We start from the raw sequence: 17,387 nt of genomic DNA, 5'->3' as shown, positions 1-17,387 counted from the left end.
TTGGAGGACATCCAGGCCTTTATGTCTTTTGAGCAGCTTGAAGTTTGATTGATTAGTTTGTTTAATCTGGTTTCACCGATAGATATAGCTGGGTATCCAAGGACAGAATCTTGTGGAACTCCGTAGTTTCATACAGGGTATTCCATAATTGCTTTGAAACAAGTTTTAATTTTCAAGGATTTTAGTGATTAAAAGGAGAATGGATTTTGGTCTCCCCTGAGTCAAGAGTAGGCTTTTTGAGTAGAGGTTTGAGACCATCTATGCCAGATACAGGGAGGATCTGTCAGCCTGGATACAGTGCTAAAAAAAGCCTGGGGTTGTTCTTATTTGCCTCTATCAATGAGGAATATGTAGTTCTAGGTTTTTTATATATTATTAAACTCTCTTTCCAGGCAAGACAAGTAGAACGCCACCTCCGTTCCAGCTTACGCCATGTCTGCTTTAATCTATGGATTTTTTAATTGTACCATGGAGCTAACTTCCTCGGATTCACCACTTTCTTTTTTACAGGTATTGTTCGGAGTGAGGCTGCAGTATTATCAACAGCACAGTCCACTTGTACTGGAGTTAAGTGAGGTTAAACTGCCTTCTCCTGTGTTGGTACATCGCTCTGAAATAAAAGATGGAATCAGTTCCAGTGCTTTCAGTTCTGTACTACTGTAGTGGAAATTTTTCTTAGATTAAGTAAAGTTTAGTACATTAAAATTAAAAGTTATTAAAAAATGTTTTCTGGGGAAAAACTACCATATGATCAATTTCATCACTGTATATAAAAACAAGCTTAAGGGCGTCAGGTCTCAAGAGTCTGATATGTACATTAGAATTCATTTTGCAGGAATTTTAATTAGATCCGTGGAGGTTGAAGTCATCTAATAAAAACTTTCCACAGCCTTAAGCATTTCACTGCAGCAACACATAATTTATTTCAGCATTATTTAAAGTCTGTGTATATGTAAGACAATCCAGTGCAGGTTGGATGTTCATACCGTCATAAAACTGAAGATTCTTTAATGTTTTGATTAATTCATGCAGGTTTATTAATCAACATTAACTGTACATTTGAAAACACTAATGGAAGATGAACTCAATGCAACATATATAACTTTTGGTGGGCATGTGGAACTGTTAGTATTTTATTAGTTTTTGCTTGGCTTGTACCTGCTTGTCTGATCGCAGTTCCAGCAATACTGAGTGCTGATATGAAACTTTGTAATTTAACTTTAAATGGAATTTTCTGTAACAATTCAATTTACAATCTCCACTGTTTAAGTTCAAAAGCTCGATCTATTTATGGAGTTGTTGCTCTGATAATCACTGTGCTTTTCCCTCTGCTCTTCATACTTTTTACCTACACCAGGATTTTTATTATATCATATCAAAGTAGTAGAAATGTTAGGAAAAAGGCTGCTCAGACCTGTTTACCTCATCTGTTGGTTTTAATCAGCTTCTCCTGTTTGTGTGCATTTGACATCATTACAGTTCGACTGGGATCAGACTTTCCAAAAACTGTCCATTTCATAACAATTTTACAAGTCATATTATGTAACCCTCTTTTAAATCCAATTGTATATGGACTAAAGATGAAAGAAATCTCTAAACATCTGAAAAGACTATTCTGTCAAGCCAGAATTATTTAATGTATTAAATTTGACACAACAACAACAGGGATGTTTGTGATGCCATATTATTCATTCAGCATGTTATCATCCTTGGAAAATATTTTCACTTACAGATTTGTTTCCAAACTGTAAATATCTTGATAAAAAAACAACAAATTATTTACCCCACATTAAACATATAGCTCAGTTCTGAGTCAAACTGACTACCAATGTTTCGGACATGTTGGCCTGGATTAAGTTCTGGAATACTTAAGACTGAAACATGTCTAGCTAACAAGAAAACTTGTTCATACTAGTCAAAAATCAAAATGATGCAATAGCAGAGATTGGTAGTTGGAAATTCGCCTGTAGTTATTGGGTGTTGATGGATATTAGAGTGGTTAGTGACTGTTTAAACCTCAGAATGAATTAAAGTCTCTTTTTTAAATAGGTAAGTAGGATTTTTTTTATTATTACAAACATTGTGGAGCTGTGTGTGTGTGTAATGTATTCTCTGTAGTGTGGCTCACAGGCCTACTGCTGTTGATATTAGTGTCTTTTGTTTATTCTAGTAATGACAGAAATAAATGATGAGCTCCTTCAAAAGAATTATGAGGCAGGGTAATCAGTGTAGAATCCTTGTGCCAATCCGTAACCCTGTAAGACATCAGGGGTAAAGCCAAAATCAGTGATTAAATAGAAAAGGGTGCCGGCTTTTACATCATACATAGTACAGATCTTGTAGCATGTTCCTGCACTCCATCCTCACTCTGCTACTGATGTGAGAAAACTGAAATGGTTACTAACAACCTCAGTTAAACCTAAGGCCCAATCAGTACAAAATGTACTGATAAACTGATAACAAAAATAAGGAGCTTGTTGAAATGCAGAAAAAAACTACAAAAACTACAAAGTTACATGCTGAGACAGGAGTAGATGGTGACGTCTACTGCGATTTTCTGAAGTCATTCAGAAACTGTACTGTATTCTTGTCTCTGCCCCCTAGAGACTTCATCCGCATCAAATGAAAAGCTGAATTCATCAAACATCCAGCAGTCTAATGATGTCAAGACAGAAATTATTTTTGTTAATGGTAATATTTTGTAGTGGAAAGAATGTTCTCTTGTAGCCTTTTTTCCCCTGACAAATACTGCACAGCTTTAAAAACTCACTCACTGTAAATGTACACAACATTTCAGAATCTCTTAGTAATCATTACAAATTCTGCTTTTCTTGATTTCCCTCTTTAAACCACAATGACTTGTAAAAAAGAATTTGTCTGAAATAGTTACATAACTAAATAATTAGTCAGCCTTTCATTTCCTTGTGGCCTCAGTGTTAAGTTTCTACAGTTAAAATACCTAGGATGGATTATGTCAGTTCAAGTTTGTCATTCCTCCATTCCCTCCTCCTATTAGTCTATAATTTCAACATTTATTGGGAACATAAGACATCATCAAATCAAATTGGTAGCCTCTAAAAGCCCTTTATTCACGTCATTTGCGATTGCCCATGTTGCTGCCTGTAACATTGTTCAGCATGACCGTTTTGGTGGTGGGTCAGTGATGGTCTGGTGTTGGGTTGAAATCCTTGGACCTATTGTCAGACTCTATGCTGATGCAGCACCTCTGGATGTTACGGGCCATCTGACGCTACCAGGTTCCACCTCAGACTGTCAGGGGGCTTAGTGATGCCCTGCTCCAGATCTAGGTTCATAATTTTTAATTACATTAAACGATGTGGCATCCTTTCATTCCTAACCCATTACTCAGTCCCTATCGTAGACAGTTCGATAGTGTAATGGTGACATCGCTGCCCTCCATGCGGTAGACTGGGAATCTCGGCTGTGGCTACCTCCAGTAGAGGGCTTTAGAAAAGACCTCCTCATGCTTTCCCTGCCTTTGTCTTGTACAGTAAGTTGCTTTGAATAAAAGCGCCTGCTAAATGTAAATGTAAATATCAGTATAGATATCAGCAAGTTTTTTCCCACTGAGATCTGATGTGTTTTTAGTGTTAAACATATAAACCACAATAAAAAATGTCATCACAGGAAAGATATTGTTTTCTGTAATTTGGACCTTTTCCCATTGTTACACAGGAAGGTATCTCATAAATTCCATATTCACGCTGTCGCATAGTGAAACCAGAGATACAACCAGATTTGATATAATTTTCAGAGAAATTAGCTGACTACATCATTGCCGGCATACCACATACAATATGTAGAGAAAACATAATATGTTTGATTAGCAGTAATGGGAGAAACAATCAGTCATCTCACCGTTGAAGCACTTTACTGTAGGTTATCAACTAAAACAACTCCAACTTAACAAATATGAACAACTTACATATTTTTCTAGGATCAGACATATCATAATGCATAAGGTGTTAGTTCATTTTGTCTTGACAGAACAATCGCTTAAGATGTTTAGAAATTTCTTTCATTCTTAATCCATATATAAGTGGATTAAAAAGAGGATTATACAGAACTAATTGTAGAGTCATGATTAAACGAGCAGTCTTTGGAAAATCTGATTCCAGCCGAACTGTAATAAACTCATATGTTATCAAACAAAAATAGTTGATTAAAACCAGCAGGTGAGGTAAACAGGTCTGTGCAGCTTTTCTCCTGACTTCTCCACAACTACGATAACATATTGTAAATATTCTGATGTATGTAAAAATAATAAATAACAGAGGAAATACAATAGCATTTAACAAAGTGAACACACCAAAAAGAGATATCGCTCTTGAAGCTACACAGAAAAGTTTGTAAATTGTGTTATTACAAAAAATGACTTTCAGATTTGAGCTACAGAGCTTTTGATTAGCGCTCATTGCAGCTAATCCAGCAAACTGACATGCAGGTAGAAGCCAAGACAGAACCAGACACAAAATGACCATTCCTGATCTCATGATCGTTGGATACTGCAGAGGTTTACATATAGACACATATCTGTCATAGGCCATGGCTGCTAACAGTAAGAACTCTGAACAGACTAAAGTATAAAACATAAAATATTGAACAAGACATGCTTGATATGATACGATCTGTTTCTCAGATAAAAAGTCGATCAGTAGTTTTGGGTAGATATTAGTGCTGAGAAACACTGAGTTCATTAACAAAGCTGCAATGAAAATATACATGGGCTCATGTAGGTCTTGGTGTTTCCAGATCAAGTACACAATAGTAGAATTACTGCAGAGTATTAGAATGTATACCATAAAAACTACTATGAAATAAAGGTATCTGTATTTCTGAAGCTCTACATGCCCACCAAGAATTAAATATGTTACATTCAGTTCTTCCTCCATTACTTAAGTTTAATTTTATTGACTATTTAAACAAACATGCCTGGAATATGTGAATAACATATAGTATTTCTTCTGTATTTGATTCCTTTATGCATTCGCAGTAGTTTCTTTTGTTTTTTTAATTTCCCTGTGCTCATCTCCAAATCTCGCAAAGAGAACAGTTTGAGCCTGTGAAGTGTTTTTAAAACCACTGCAACCTCCATGGATCTCATTTAAACTTTCCTTCATGAGGAACAAATCAAGAACTTCAAGCTCTAGGGGCCTGAATCCATTGGTGTTATTAGACATGTTCAACTGGGGGCTTGTGATCAGATGTGTTTTTCAGTGGATAAAATGTATTAATAGGAGTACATCCATTACTACTGTCCCTTGTTTTGTTTTTTTACTTAAATTGTATCACTTCTTACCATTTCATTTGTGATTAGAGTAAAGTTTGCATCTTGTAACACATCACAATATTACAGGCCTGTAGTGGCAGAACAACAAGGGTTTGTCCTTTATCCTTGGCTCAATCTTAGCAACATGAATGTAAGACTAATGTATTGTGAATACATTAATATTTATTTTATGTCTATGGCTCCAAGTCTGGTAAAACAAAAGAAGTGAGGTTATTCTCTATAACTCAGATGCACTGCTGCTCTGCTCAAAGCTGCCTGGGTATCAGTAGTTCTCCTTTGAAAATCTGATTCTTGTTGCTACGGTCTGGTCTTTTAAAGACTCCCCAAGGTGTATTTTGGATCTTAGAAGCCATTCTGTAGTAGATTTACTTTAGTTTAGCGAAATTTTCCCGTTGTATCACCCAACTCCTTCTGAGCTTCCACGGACATTACTGCCACCATAATATTATCCTGTTGGATACTTCAATCATCATGTTCCCTTTGGCTTATAACCCACTCCTCTCAGTATTAATGCATTCTGCATGTCTTCCATATTGCGCCTGGTCGTGCATGGCTGCACCCTGTGACACAAACACCGGTGGTGACTAAAACTGTAAAAAGATTGTTGGTCACTCCCACAACTTATTGTCCCAGATGTTGGCTCATAGTGTTTATCAGAGTCTGTTAAAAGTACATAGTAAAGAACATTTTAATAGAATGGGTGTTAAACCAATTAAACCAATTATATATAAACACATACAGTGGCAGGAAAAAGTATGTGAACATTTTGGAATTTCATGGTTTTCTGCATTCATTTGTCATAAAATGTGATCTGATCTGCATCTAAGTCAAGAGTGTTTACAAATATAATGAGCCTTAAATAATAACACAAAAAATAAAATCCAATCTTTTATGTCTTTATTGAGAACAACCATTGAAAGGATTCACATCTTTTTTCCACTAACACTATGAAGTTTTTATGGTTGTTCTTAGCAAAGAGATGAAAGATCAGAATTTGTTGGTGTTAATATGTGAGCCACATCATATTTGTTAATACTTAGATATTATCACAATTTACTGCAGAAAACCATGAAATTCCAAAAGGCCCACATACTTTTTCTTGCCACTTTACACTTGTAGGATAATTTACATTGCCAGGCTGACATATAATTGAATTTGAATGTTTTGATGGAGGACGACCAATGCATGTAGGGTAACCTGCATTGTTAAATTATCTCTCCCAACGTAGTCCTGCTTTCTATATTTACTTTATTTGTTTCCCAGCAGAAACACCTGACCAATAAGCAGAGAGGATGCTCTTGTGTGATTTAAAGTGCCACATTTTGGGGTGCTTGAATTTTTCTTTGTGTGATAAGAAATGGAAATACAAGTTAACAAACTTGACAAGTGAGTAAAACCACAGCAAACATACTAAAATGTGAAAACGCTGCTGTATGATGAAATCAAAGAGTTGTTCAGGCTGCATCAACTTGCTAAAAACATTTAAAAACAAAGCACTTCATGACAAATGCAATGTAGTTTACAGGACAACAATCACTGAGAGTACAGAGCTTTCCAACTACAGTGCCTGCTGTTAAAACAGCCTCTTAAAAGAGACAGAGACCTTCATTAAAACTCAGAGGCAAAAACAACAGACAGGGAATTTTCCTGTTCAACTAGTGAAATGTAGAAGTTGTTGCACTGAAATATATTATATAAAATAAAGCAAATCTAAAATATGCCACTAAATTGTTAAACCACTATGACAAAAATATGGTGAACAGACTTTTTAATTTAGCATTGTTTGTTATATAGCCATTCTTGTACGTTTTAATTAAATCAAACTCTGTGTCACACTGTATTTCAACTTAAAAATCATTCAGATGAAGCCGCATGTACAGTCTTTACACAACAGGTATGACAGGTAAACCTCATACATGGCAGTTAAGAACAAATCTCTTCTAGTGGTTCTTCCATGAGACCCCCTGTCTTTGATTCAAGCAGTGGTTGTGAGGGATACTAGAAGCACTCCTGTGCTTATTGCTTATAAAGTCAGTTTTTGCATATGTGAGGAATCCAGGCCTTGTAACAAAAACTAAAATAACTACGACAAGCACCGTCCTGTGACCCCATCCACTCATTCCCACTTTACTTATTTATAATTTAGGTTCAAAACTATAACTTTACAAAAACTCTCTCACTAATGTAATAATGTATTGTAAACAAATAACAAGGAGCAAACCATAAATGATGGTCTTCATAACCTAAATGCTATTTACTGCATTTTCTTAAACTGACGTATAACAGATCAAGAAAACCACATTGTTCTTATTGAAGAATATCACCTCTGATAACATTAGCTCATATTTTCTCAACAGAACAATCTTTTGAGATGTTTAGAAATTTCTTTCATTTTTAGCCCGTATATCATTGGATTAAATAGAGGATTATACAAAACTAACTGTAAACTCATTATTAAACGTGCAGTTTTTGGAAACTCATATTCTAGTCGAACTGTAATAACATCATAAGTGAACAAACAAAAGTAGTTTATTAAGACGATCAGGTGAGGTAAACAGGTCTGTGCAGCTTTTTTCCTGACGTCTCCGCTGCTGTGATAACATATTATAAGAATCCTGATGTATGAAAAAACTATGAAGACTACAGGAAATACAACAGTATTTAACAAAATGACCAAACCATAAACAGTGATTGCTCTTGAAGTCACACAGAACAGTTTGTAAATTGTGTTATTGCAAAAAATGACTTTAAGAGTGAAGCTACAGAGCTTTTGATTAGAACTCATTATTGCTAATCCCACAAGCTGACATGCAGGCAGAAGCCAAGCTAAAGCTAGATAAATACTAACAGTTGTTTTTCTCATGATAGTTGGATACTGCAGAGGTTTACATATAGACACATATCTGTCATAGGCCATGGCCGCTAACAGTAAGAACTCTGAACAACCCAAAGCATAAAACATAAAATATTGAACAATACATGCTTGATAAGATATGATCTGTTTCTCAGATAAAAAGTCGATCAGTAGTTTTGGGTAGATATTAGTGCTGAGAAACAAAGAGTTCATTAACAAAGCTGCAATAAAAATGTACATAGGCTCATGGAGGTCTTGGTGTTTCCAGATCAAGTACACAATAGTAGAATTACTGCAGATTATGAGAACGTATACTATTAAAAAACTCATAAAATAAACGAATGTGTATTTGTGGACTTCCACATGACCATCGAGAACTATAAATGTTTCATTCAATTCTTTGTCCATTAGGATCAAATATCAAGTGTCATTGAATAACCAGGTGGAACATATGAATACAAATTCAGAGAATAGGTTTCAATTTCATGATTGCAGTAATATTTCCCTCGTATTAGATTCTCTTACTTGTTCAGTTACCTAACCTTGAAAGATACTGAGCATAAGCTTGTCTCCAAGTGTTACAAAGATACCTCTTGGAAAGTGTTAACTGTTTTTAATCACACTGCTTAACCCTCGGTGGATCTCATTATTGTTTCCACCCATAACGACCAACATGTATACGGTACAATGTTGTCATTAACTCTGGAGGCCTGGCTGCACAGGCTCTGTTAGAGCTGTGTGGGGTGTGTGACCTACTACAGTGTATTAATCCAAAGTTTGATTATCTGGATATTAACAACATTTATTAAAGCATGTACAGTACACTAAAGACATCTGACTTCACAAAAGATGAATGATGACCAACATTTTATTCGTATTTCTTCACCCATGTTAAAAAGGAGAATTTAAAGTGCCTCTAAATAAACTCAAATAAAGTTCAGCTGTTCTAGCAGCTTTACCTGACATTTTCTTACAGCCAAAGGCATGGTCCGTAGAGAGCTTCCAAAGCAGCAAAGGGATCCCATAAAAGGTATCAGCAAGGAGAGTACAAAATCATTTCCAAAACCAAGTGTACAGCTAACTGTATACCAAGGAACACTGTGAAGACAGTCATCATGAAGTAGAGAAAATATGTCTCAACAGTGACATAATCAAGAACTGCATAACCCTCCAAAATTGATGAAAAGACGAGAAGAAAACTGGTCAGGGAAGCTGCCAAGAGGCCTACAACAACATTAAAGGAGCTGCAGGCAGGTACTGGCTGTACGTGTGACAACAATCTCCCGTATCCTTCATATGTTTGGGCTACGGGGTAGGGTGGCAAGACGGAATCATTTTCTTACAAATAAAAGCATCAAAGACTTGCTAAATGTGGCCATAATGTGTTATGGTCTGATGAAACAAAGGTAGAGGTTGTTGGCCATTATTCCAAAAGGTTTGTTTGGTGCAAAAATAATACTGCACATCACCAAAAGAACACCATACCCATGGTGAAGCATGGTGGTGGCAGCATCATGCTTTGGGACTGTTTTTCTTCAGCTGGAACTGGGGCCTTGGTGAAGGTGGAGGGAATTATGAACTTTTCAAAACACCAGAAAGCTGACGATGAGGAACTTCATCTTTCAGCATGGGAATTACCCAAAGCAGACATCCAAATCAACTAAAGAATGGCTTCAATAGAAGAAGATTTATGTTTTGGAATGGCCAAGCCAGAGGCCAGACCTGAATTCAGTTGAGGGGTGATCTGAAGAAGGCTGTGCACAGGCGATGCCCTCGTTATCTGACATATTTAGTGTTGAGTGTTTTCGCAAAATAAAGTCAAAAGCCAAGATGTGCCATGCGCATAGACTCCTACACAAAAGACAGAGTGCTGTAAAAATATCAAAAGGTGCTTCAACAAAGTATTAGGTAAAAGATGTGCGCACATTATTTTAGTTTGTTATTTGTACTCCCCCCAAAAGAAAGACTTCAGTTTGTTTTTATTTGGGTTGTACTGTCATGATCCTGCAGGGCTTCCTGTCCTGCTTTTAGTTTGGTGGCTGACTTCCTGTTTTTCTTTCCTGTTGCTGGCAGCTTGATTCTCATTATCCAATCTCTTTCAGCTGTGTTCATTGATTTCACCTGATGCCAGCTCTCTTTATATTCTGACTCTTCCCCTGAGAGAGCTGCCAGATTGTCCTGACCCTGTGTTTGACTTTCCAGCATTTCTAGTGATCTTGTTTGCTTATGTGTTACAGACCGGACCGTATTTTCGGCCCTGAGTTTTGCCTGCTCCTTAGAAAGACCGTGTATTGATTATCTTTGCCTTTCCTGGTTTTGGACCCCTGCTCTCGTTTGGACCTGCTCTCCAGCTCTTGCCCTTGTCTAAAATACTGACTGAGGACGACTGTTGTGAGTACCGGATCTCCCCCTTTGTATATGGATTGTGGATGACTGTCGTGAATACTGGACGTGTACCTTGTATATCTGTGGGATCTCTCTCTGGCCTTCTCTTGGATTGTCTGTATGTTGTGTGCACACGAAGAGGAGGACCTAATCCAACCAGCTACACCACACTGTGCCTGGCTAACCTCTTCGCTGACCCTGGGCCTCTACAGGCTACTCACCATTGCTCCCGACACCTGCTTCATCATCAGCTCTCCTCTCTTTATCCATAGATCCACGCACTCTGGTTACCCGGTTCCTGCAATCAGACTCCTAACCATACATTCATAATCTATAATAAAGAGCTTGTTCAACCACGAATTCTGGTACTGGCATTTTAATTGGGTTCAACATCCCTCGCGGCGGGTGGTTTCACTCGCTGCTGACATGTACAGGTTATAGGTCACATTAAAGATGGGAAGAATTCTGAAATGATTTATCTTGATCTAAATTTGTTTACCTCACAAAACCGGAGTGTGTAACCCTTTTAATATCCACTCTAAGCACTTTGAATAGAATTTGAGTTCAAATTCCTTGTTTCCAATAACAACATAAAGCCTGGAAATCACAGGCATCACCAAACTGTTTTATTTATTTGAAATGCTTTTCCAACCTTTACTGCAGCCTCCTTCAGCTGCTGTTTGTTTCTTGCAGGTTTCTTCTTTAAATGTCTTTTTCAGCAGGTGAAGTCTGTGTTCATTTGGGTCAAACAGACAGAAATAAAAGTACTATGTGAAGGTCTGGTAATTTATTTAGTCTTGACCCGGCAGTGTGTTTTGGGTCATTCTACTGCTGCGTCCTAATTTATTTTGATGCAATTCTCTGTAAACTAGCAGATCAAATGTTTATGTATGTCTCTGAATTCATTCTGTTGCTGCCATAATGACTTATTGCATTAGTAGGAATCAGTAAGACTGTTCCAGATGCAGCCACAGATGGGTTTGTACAGTATGGTTTGGATCATGAGCAGACCTCACTCCACACTTTGAGTTCCCCATCATGTTGGTAGAAGTTAATCTTGGTATTATCAACCCATAAAACATCTCACAAAATCTTGTCACACCTCTGTACTTCTCTGGTAATTCCAAACCTTTACTTGTACACAACCTTCCTCCTGCTTAAAGCCTAACCTTAATTCAAGCCAAGTCGTTATTAGCTGATCACCATCCCACTGGCAAGCCAAATGTGTTCTACATGTCCTGAAAAGGGACATACTTAGATGCTCTCCAGGTTTCTCCAGCACAGAGTCAGCAACTTTCTCATGAAGTAAATATTTTTAATGTCCCTTTCTGTTTTAAAAATGAAAAAGATTGCCACTGCATTTAAATGAGTGTCATTCAAGCCAGTACATCTAATTCTGCTTCATGAGGCGCTGTTTCCATTTCTGGAGAAATGGAGTATGAATAACTGGTGGAGAGCAGCCAAAACGCATTAAAGCAGTGTTTGTAAATTGTGGTTATTCCCTCAAATACTCATTTCTGAATGTTTTTTAGTTAAACCATTATCACCACTTTGTTTACAAGTGAATATATTATCTCTAATTATTTAGTATAGGGTTTTCTTTTAATTATTCTAACTCAGCAAACAGCGTCATTTTCCTTATTTGGATGTCATTTAATAACAGTAGTTCTATTTGGAATTTAGGAGAAATATTGTCAACATTGTCAAAACAAAGCTGTTCATTTTACCAATACATGCCCCTAAAAAAGATTCCCATTTTTTTCCAGAGCTGTATGTTCACAGCACCACTAGTTAGTGAGCAGTAGTAACAAAAGTTCATAAAAAACATGGTTAAGCTCTTTAAAATGCAAATATTTGTATATACAAATATACAAGGAACAAACTGTAATATGATCGCCTTTTGGTGGTGTAGGTGTGTATTGTCTATGGTTCTACTACATGTTCTGCAAGATCATGTCATTCACAAGAAAAATCTGTTTCTTACTAAATAAATTAAGTATCAAACATGTTGAATAGGGATTAGTCAGCATTAGTTATTAGTTATTAGCTGTTCTTGACCAAACAGTCTCTTGAGGTGTTTGGAAATTTCTTTCATCTTTAGTCCATATATAATGGGGTTAAAAAGAGGATTATACAAAACTAATTGTAAAGCAATTATGAAATGTGCAATTTTAGAAAAATTTAAATCCAGTCGAACTGTAATAACATCATATGCTCCCAAAAAAGTATAGTTGATTAAAACCAGCAGGTGAGGTAAACAGGTCTGTGCAGCTTTTTTCCTGACTTCTACACCACTATTATAACATATTATAAGAATCCTGATGTATGAAGAAACAACGAAGATCACAGGAAAAATATTTACATTTAGCAAAATGAACACACCAAAAAGAGATATTGCTGTCGAAGCTACACAAAAAAGTTTGTAAATTGTGTTATTACAAAAAATGACTTTCAGATTGATGCTACAGAGCTTCTGATTAAAACTCAGTGTAGCTAATCCAGCAAACTGACATGCAGGTAGAAGCCAAGCTAAAGCCAAAAAGATGCTAACAGTTCTTTTTGTCATGATACTTGAATACTGCAGAGGTTTACATATAGCCACATATCTGTCATAGGCCATGGCTGCTAACAGTAATAATTCTGAAGAACCTAAAGTATAAATCATATAATATTGAACAATACATTCTTGATAAGATATGATCTGTTTCTCAGATAAGAAGTCGATCAGAAGTTTTGGGCAGATATTAGTGCTGAAAAAAACTGAGTTCAGTAACAAAGCTGCAATGAAAATGTACATAGGCTCATGGAGGTCTTGGTGTTTCCAGATCAAGTACACAATAGTAGAATTACTGCAGATTATCAGAATATACATGATAAAAACAATTGGAAAATAAAGGTATCTGTATTTTTGAATTTCCACATGACCATCAAGACTTATATATGTTATATTTAATTGTTCCTCCATTAATTAATTCTATTATAAAACACAGATTTTAAAAAACTTAAATGATATAATGTGAACATTTGACCTATACTGGATTCTCTGTCAGAGTAAACTTACTTTGAAACTTACAAACTTAGTTACAAATCCTGCAAAGAGAAATGTTTGAGCCTGCTAAATACTTTTGTCTGACTGCTTCACCCTCTGTGGACCTCATTTAACTTTCTACCATGAGTGACTAACATGTAAACAACTTTAACAAACTCTGGAGGCCTGACTCCATATGAATTATTAGATTTCTTTTACTGGGGCCTGTGACAGGGTCTCATGATTGTTATTTATGGTCACGTAGACAATCATTTACCACCTGAATCAGCAGAGGTCGCTGCAAACGAACTAACGAAAGTCCCAGGTTCAGAGCCACGTCCCCACCAAGAGAATGAAGAACTGAGTCAGGCCATAACTTAAACACGGCATGTTATATTTACATATTATACATTTGTTAGATCATTGAAGTGTGACAAATATGCAAAAAAACAAAAAAAAGAATAACAGGAGGATGGGGGGCTTACTGCTCGTCACAGCAGTACCTATTATGCCTCCTTACCTGCAAGAATAGTTTTGTTCACATGTTGCTGTCTTGCACTTTGTCTCAACACTGCATTACAGGCACTGCCTGCACTCTACTGACAGAGGCACTCACTAAAGTGTACTCGTGGTGAAAATTGGTATCAATACTTTAGCAACATTTCCTAAGGTTTCCCTGAAAAATACACTATTGTTGTCTGCTTACACTTAAACTAGAGCACACATATGTAAAATTAAATTAAACCATAACTTAAAATGTGCTAGGAAAGGACACAACACATGACAAACTATAGTTTTTATAGGAATACTCTGAAACTGAATTAAGATGCAAGGGGGTGCCTCATATAATTCACTAATGACTTTATTTACAGGATTCCTTAAAAATGTTAAATAAAAAAATAAAATAAAAAAATTAGCCATTTATCTTTTGCTCATATTCTCTACAATCTTAAAAATGAACCTAATGGTTCATATTCATGGCAAAGCTACACATGTTCACAGCAATAGTAGTTTTCTAATGAAGGTGAAAGTGAAAAGGTTTGTTAAAAACATGCTAAAAATGTTTTTATCAAATGTCTGATGATAGGGGACATATCTGCAATGTTATTAGTTTTACTACTACATTAAGAACAACCTTTTGAGGTGTTTAGAAATTTCTTTCATCTTTAGTCCATATATAATGGGGTTAAAAAGAGGATTATACAGAACTAACTGTAAAGCAATTATTAAATGTGCAATCTTTGGAAAATCTGCATCCAGTCGAACTGTGATAACATCATATGCGCCTAAGCAAAAATAGTTGATTAAAACCAGCAAGTGAGGTAAACAGGTCTGTGCAGCTTTTTTCCTGACTTCTCCACAACTGTGATAACATATTATAAGAATCTTTGTGTATGAAAAAATAATGAAGAACAAGGGAAAAATATTTACATTTATCAAAATGAACACACCATAAATAGATATCTCTCTTGAAGCTACACAGAAAAGTTTGTATATAGAGTTATTACAAAAAATAACTTTCAGAGTGAAGCTACAGAGCTTTTGATTAGCGCTCAATGTAGCTAATCCCACCATCTGACATGCAGGAAGAAGCCAAGCTAAAGCTAAGAAGATACTGATAGTTGCTTTTCTCATGATAGTTGGATATTGCAGAGGTTTACATATAGAAACATATCTGTCATAGGACATAGCTGTCAACAGTAAGAACTCAGAAGAACCTAAAGTATAAACCATATAATACTGAACAATACATGCTTTATAAGATATGATCTGTTTCTCAGATAAGAAGTCGATCAGTAGTTTTGGGTAGATATTAGTGCTGAAAAAAACTGAGTTCAGTAACAAAGCTGCAATGAAAATGTACATAGGCTCATGGAGGTCTTGGTGTTTCCAGATCAAGTATACAATAGTAGAATTACTGCAGATTATTAGAATGTACATGATAAAAACTATCATAAAATAAAGGTATCTGTATTTTTGAATTTCTACATGACCATCAAGAATTACATATGTTATATTAAAATCTTCCTCCATGAATTAACTGTAATCTAAAATATTGATTATTAAAGCAGGCAGATAATATAACATATATTCCCCCTGTAGTGAATTATCTTAACAGTACTTTGACAGTAAAATGACCTTCAAATCAACTCAATACACAGCCATTTACAAACCCTGCAAAAAGAACAGTTTGAGCCTGTGAAATACTTTTATCTGACTGCTTCAGCCTCCATGGATCTTATTACACTGTCCACCATGGGCAACTAACATATAAACAATTATAATACACTCTGGAGGTCTTTTTTAAGGCCCGTGACAAGCTAAAGTAGCATTCCACTCATATTTTTTTGATTTGTAAACTGGCAAATCATCTTAGTAAAAAATACACTTACTACTACTTAGCCTTTGGTGTATCTATTATTTAATCTGGTATAACAGCAAACATTGTCTCTTGTTTCATGTTGTGTAAAAATCTGTCTAAACCGGTATACAATAACTTCACATGTTAACGTGTCTACAAATGGCTACTACTATGTTACATATAAAATAGAAGCAAAGGAAGATTTTTCCTTTGGACATAAAATGGGTTAAATATATATGTAGTTTAAAACTTTATGGTCACCTTCAATAATTTTTTACTGAAATTGTGCCTGGTTGTAGTTTATAAACAATATTATGGTGTTTTTTTTTTTTATTAGTAAAATAGAGAAACAAAAACTTGAAGGTTTCGTCACAGCTGGGGATAAATCTTGTCTGACGAAACATTTGAGACAGCTGCCACACAAGTCAAGCACTCACATCTTCAGCAATTCTTCTAGGCAGGAATTTGGCACAGTGGACTATTACACGACAATTCAAAAGGCCAAGATCAGGTTAGTTGTTAAGTAAGTTGTTCCAAAATACAGCTATCAATACCCAAGCTTAAAGCATTATATAGTGCCACAATTTAAAGTTCTGCATTACACTTACTGCACTACACTTTCCTGACATGGTTCGACTCACAGACTCAAAGATTCAAAAAACTTTTAATCCCAGACAGAAATTGTTTTGCATTGTTAGAGCTTCTCTCACCTCAATATTTAAGATGGACGAAATAGGTCACTAATAATAGTCCAGAGTGAAATGTATGGAAATGGAGAGTGATAACAAACATGACATAAAAAATGATACATGATGATTGTCAGTTTCCACCTCCTTACAGAGGGGGCAGGAATTCTAGAGGTTGATGGTCACAGGTAGAAAGGACCTCCTGTGGTTCTCAACTGGATGTTGATCAGTTTCTGGCTGAACATGCTCATCTGTGGAGCAGTCCACTGTGCAGTGGTTGGGAGGGATTGTCCAGGATTGAGAGGAGTTTCGACAGCATCCTACTCTCAGGTATAACATGTAGAGGGTCCAGCTCCACCCCCAGAACAGAGCCAGCCCTCCTGATAAGTTTATGTATACTATACAGGGAGTGCAGAATTATTAAGCAAGTTGTATTTTTGAGGATTAATTTTATTATTGAACAACAACCATGTTCTCAATGAACCCAAAAAACTAATTAATATCAAAGCTGAATATTTTTGGAAGTAGTTTTTAGTTAGTTAGTTAGTTAGTAGAGCTATTTTAGGAGGATATCTGTGTGTGCAGGTGACTATTATTGTGCATAATTATTAGGCAACTTTTGACATTCAAAAACAAAACAAAAACAAATCAGTGACCAATATAGCCACCTTTCTTTGCAAGGACACTCAAAAGCCTGCCATCCATGGATTCTGTCAGTGTTTTGAGCTGTTCACCATCAACATTGCGTGCAGCAGCAACCA

The 17,387-nt window shown here is 36.0% G+C and overlaps 3 protein-coding genes across 3 annotated transcripts; all 3 read right to left on the bottom strand.

The window, feature by feature from the left end:
* Nucleotides 1–3,986: 3,986 nt before the first annotated feature.
* LOC113173289 (olfactory receptor 5H6-like) lies at nt 3,987–4,913 on the bottom strand. The gene has a single exon (XM_026376693.1). It carries the CDS (start codon nt 4,911–4,913, stop codon nt 3,987–3,989), a length of 927 nt encoding a protein of 308 aa, XP_026232478.1.
* A 2,748-nt stretch (nt 4,914–7,661) lies between these two features.
* On the bottom strand, nt 7,662–8,573 carry LOC113173563 (olfactory receptor 6N2-like). The gene has a single exon (XM_026376994.1). It carries the CDS (start codon nt 8,571–8,573, stop codon nt 7,662–7,664), a length of 912 nt encoding a protein of 303 aa, XP_026232779.1.
* Nucleotides 8,574–14,697: 6,124 nt separating this feature from the next.
* Nucleotides 14,698–15,612, bottom strand: LOC113173288 (olfactory receptor 13C2-like). Its single transcript, XM_026376692.1, has one exon. It carries the CDS (start codon nt 15,610–15,612, stop codon nt 14,698–14,700), a length of 915 nt encoding a protein of 304 aa, XP_026232477.1.
* Nucleotides 15,613–17,387: the final 1,775 nt, after the last annotated feature.

Source organism: Anabas testudineus, chromosome 21, assembly GCF_900324465.2.
Source record: "Anabas testudineus chromosome 21, fAnaTes1.2, whole genome shotgun sequence".
Taxonomy (NCBI): Eukaryota; Metazoa; Chordata; class Actinopteri; order Anabantiformes; family Anabantidae; genus Anabas; species Anabas testudineus.
The sequence above is the reverse complement of the archived record's forward strand: the minus strand, read 5'-3'. Positions and strand labels throughout refer to the sequence as shown.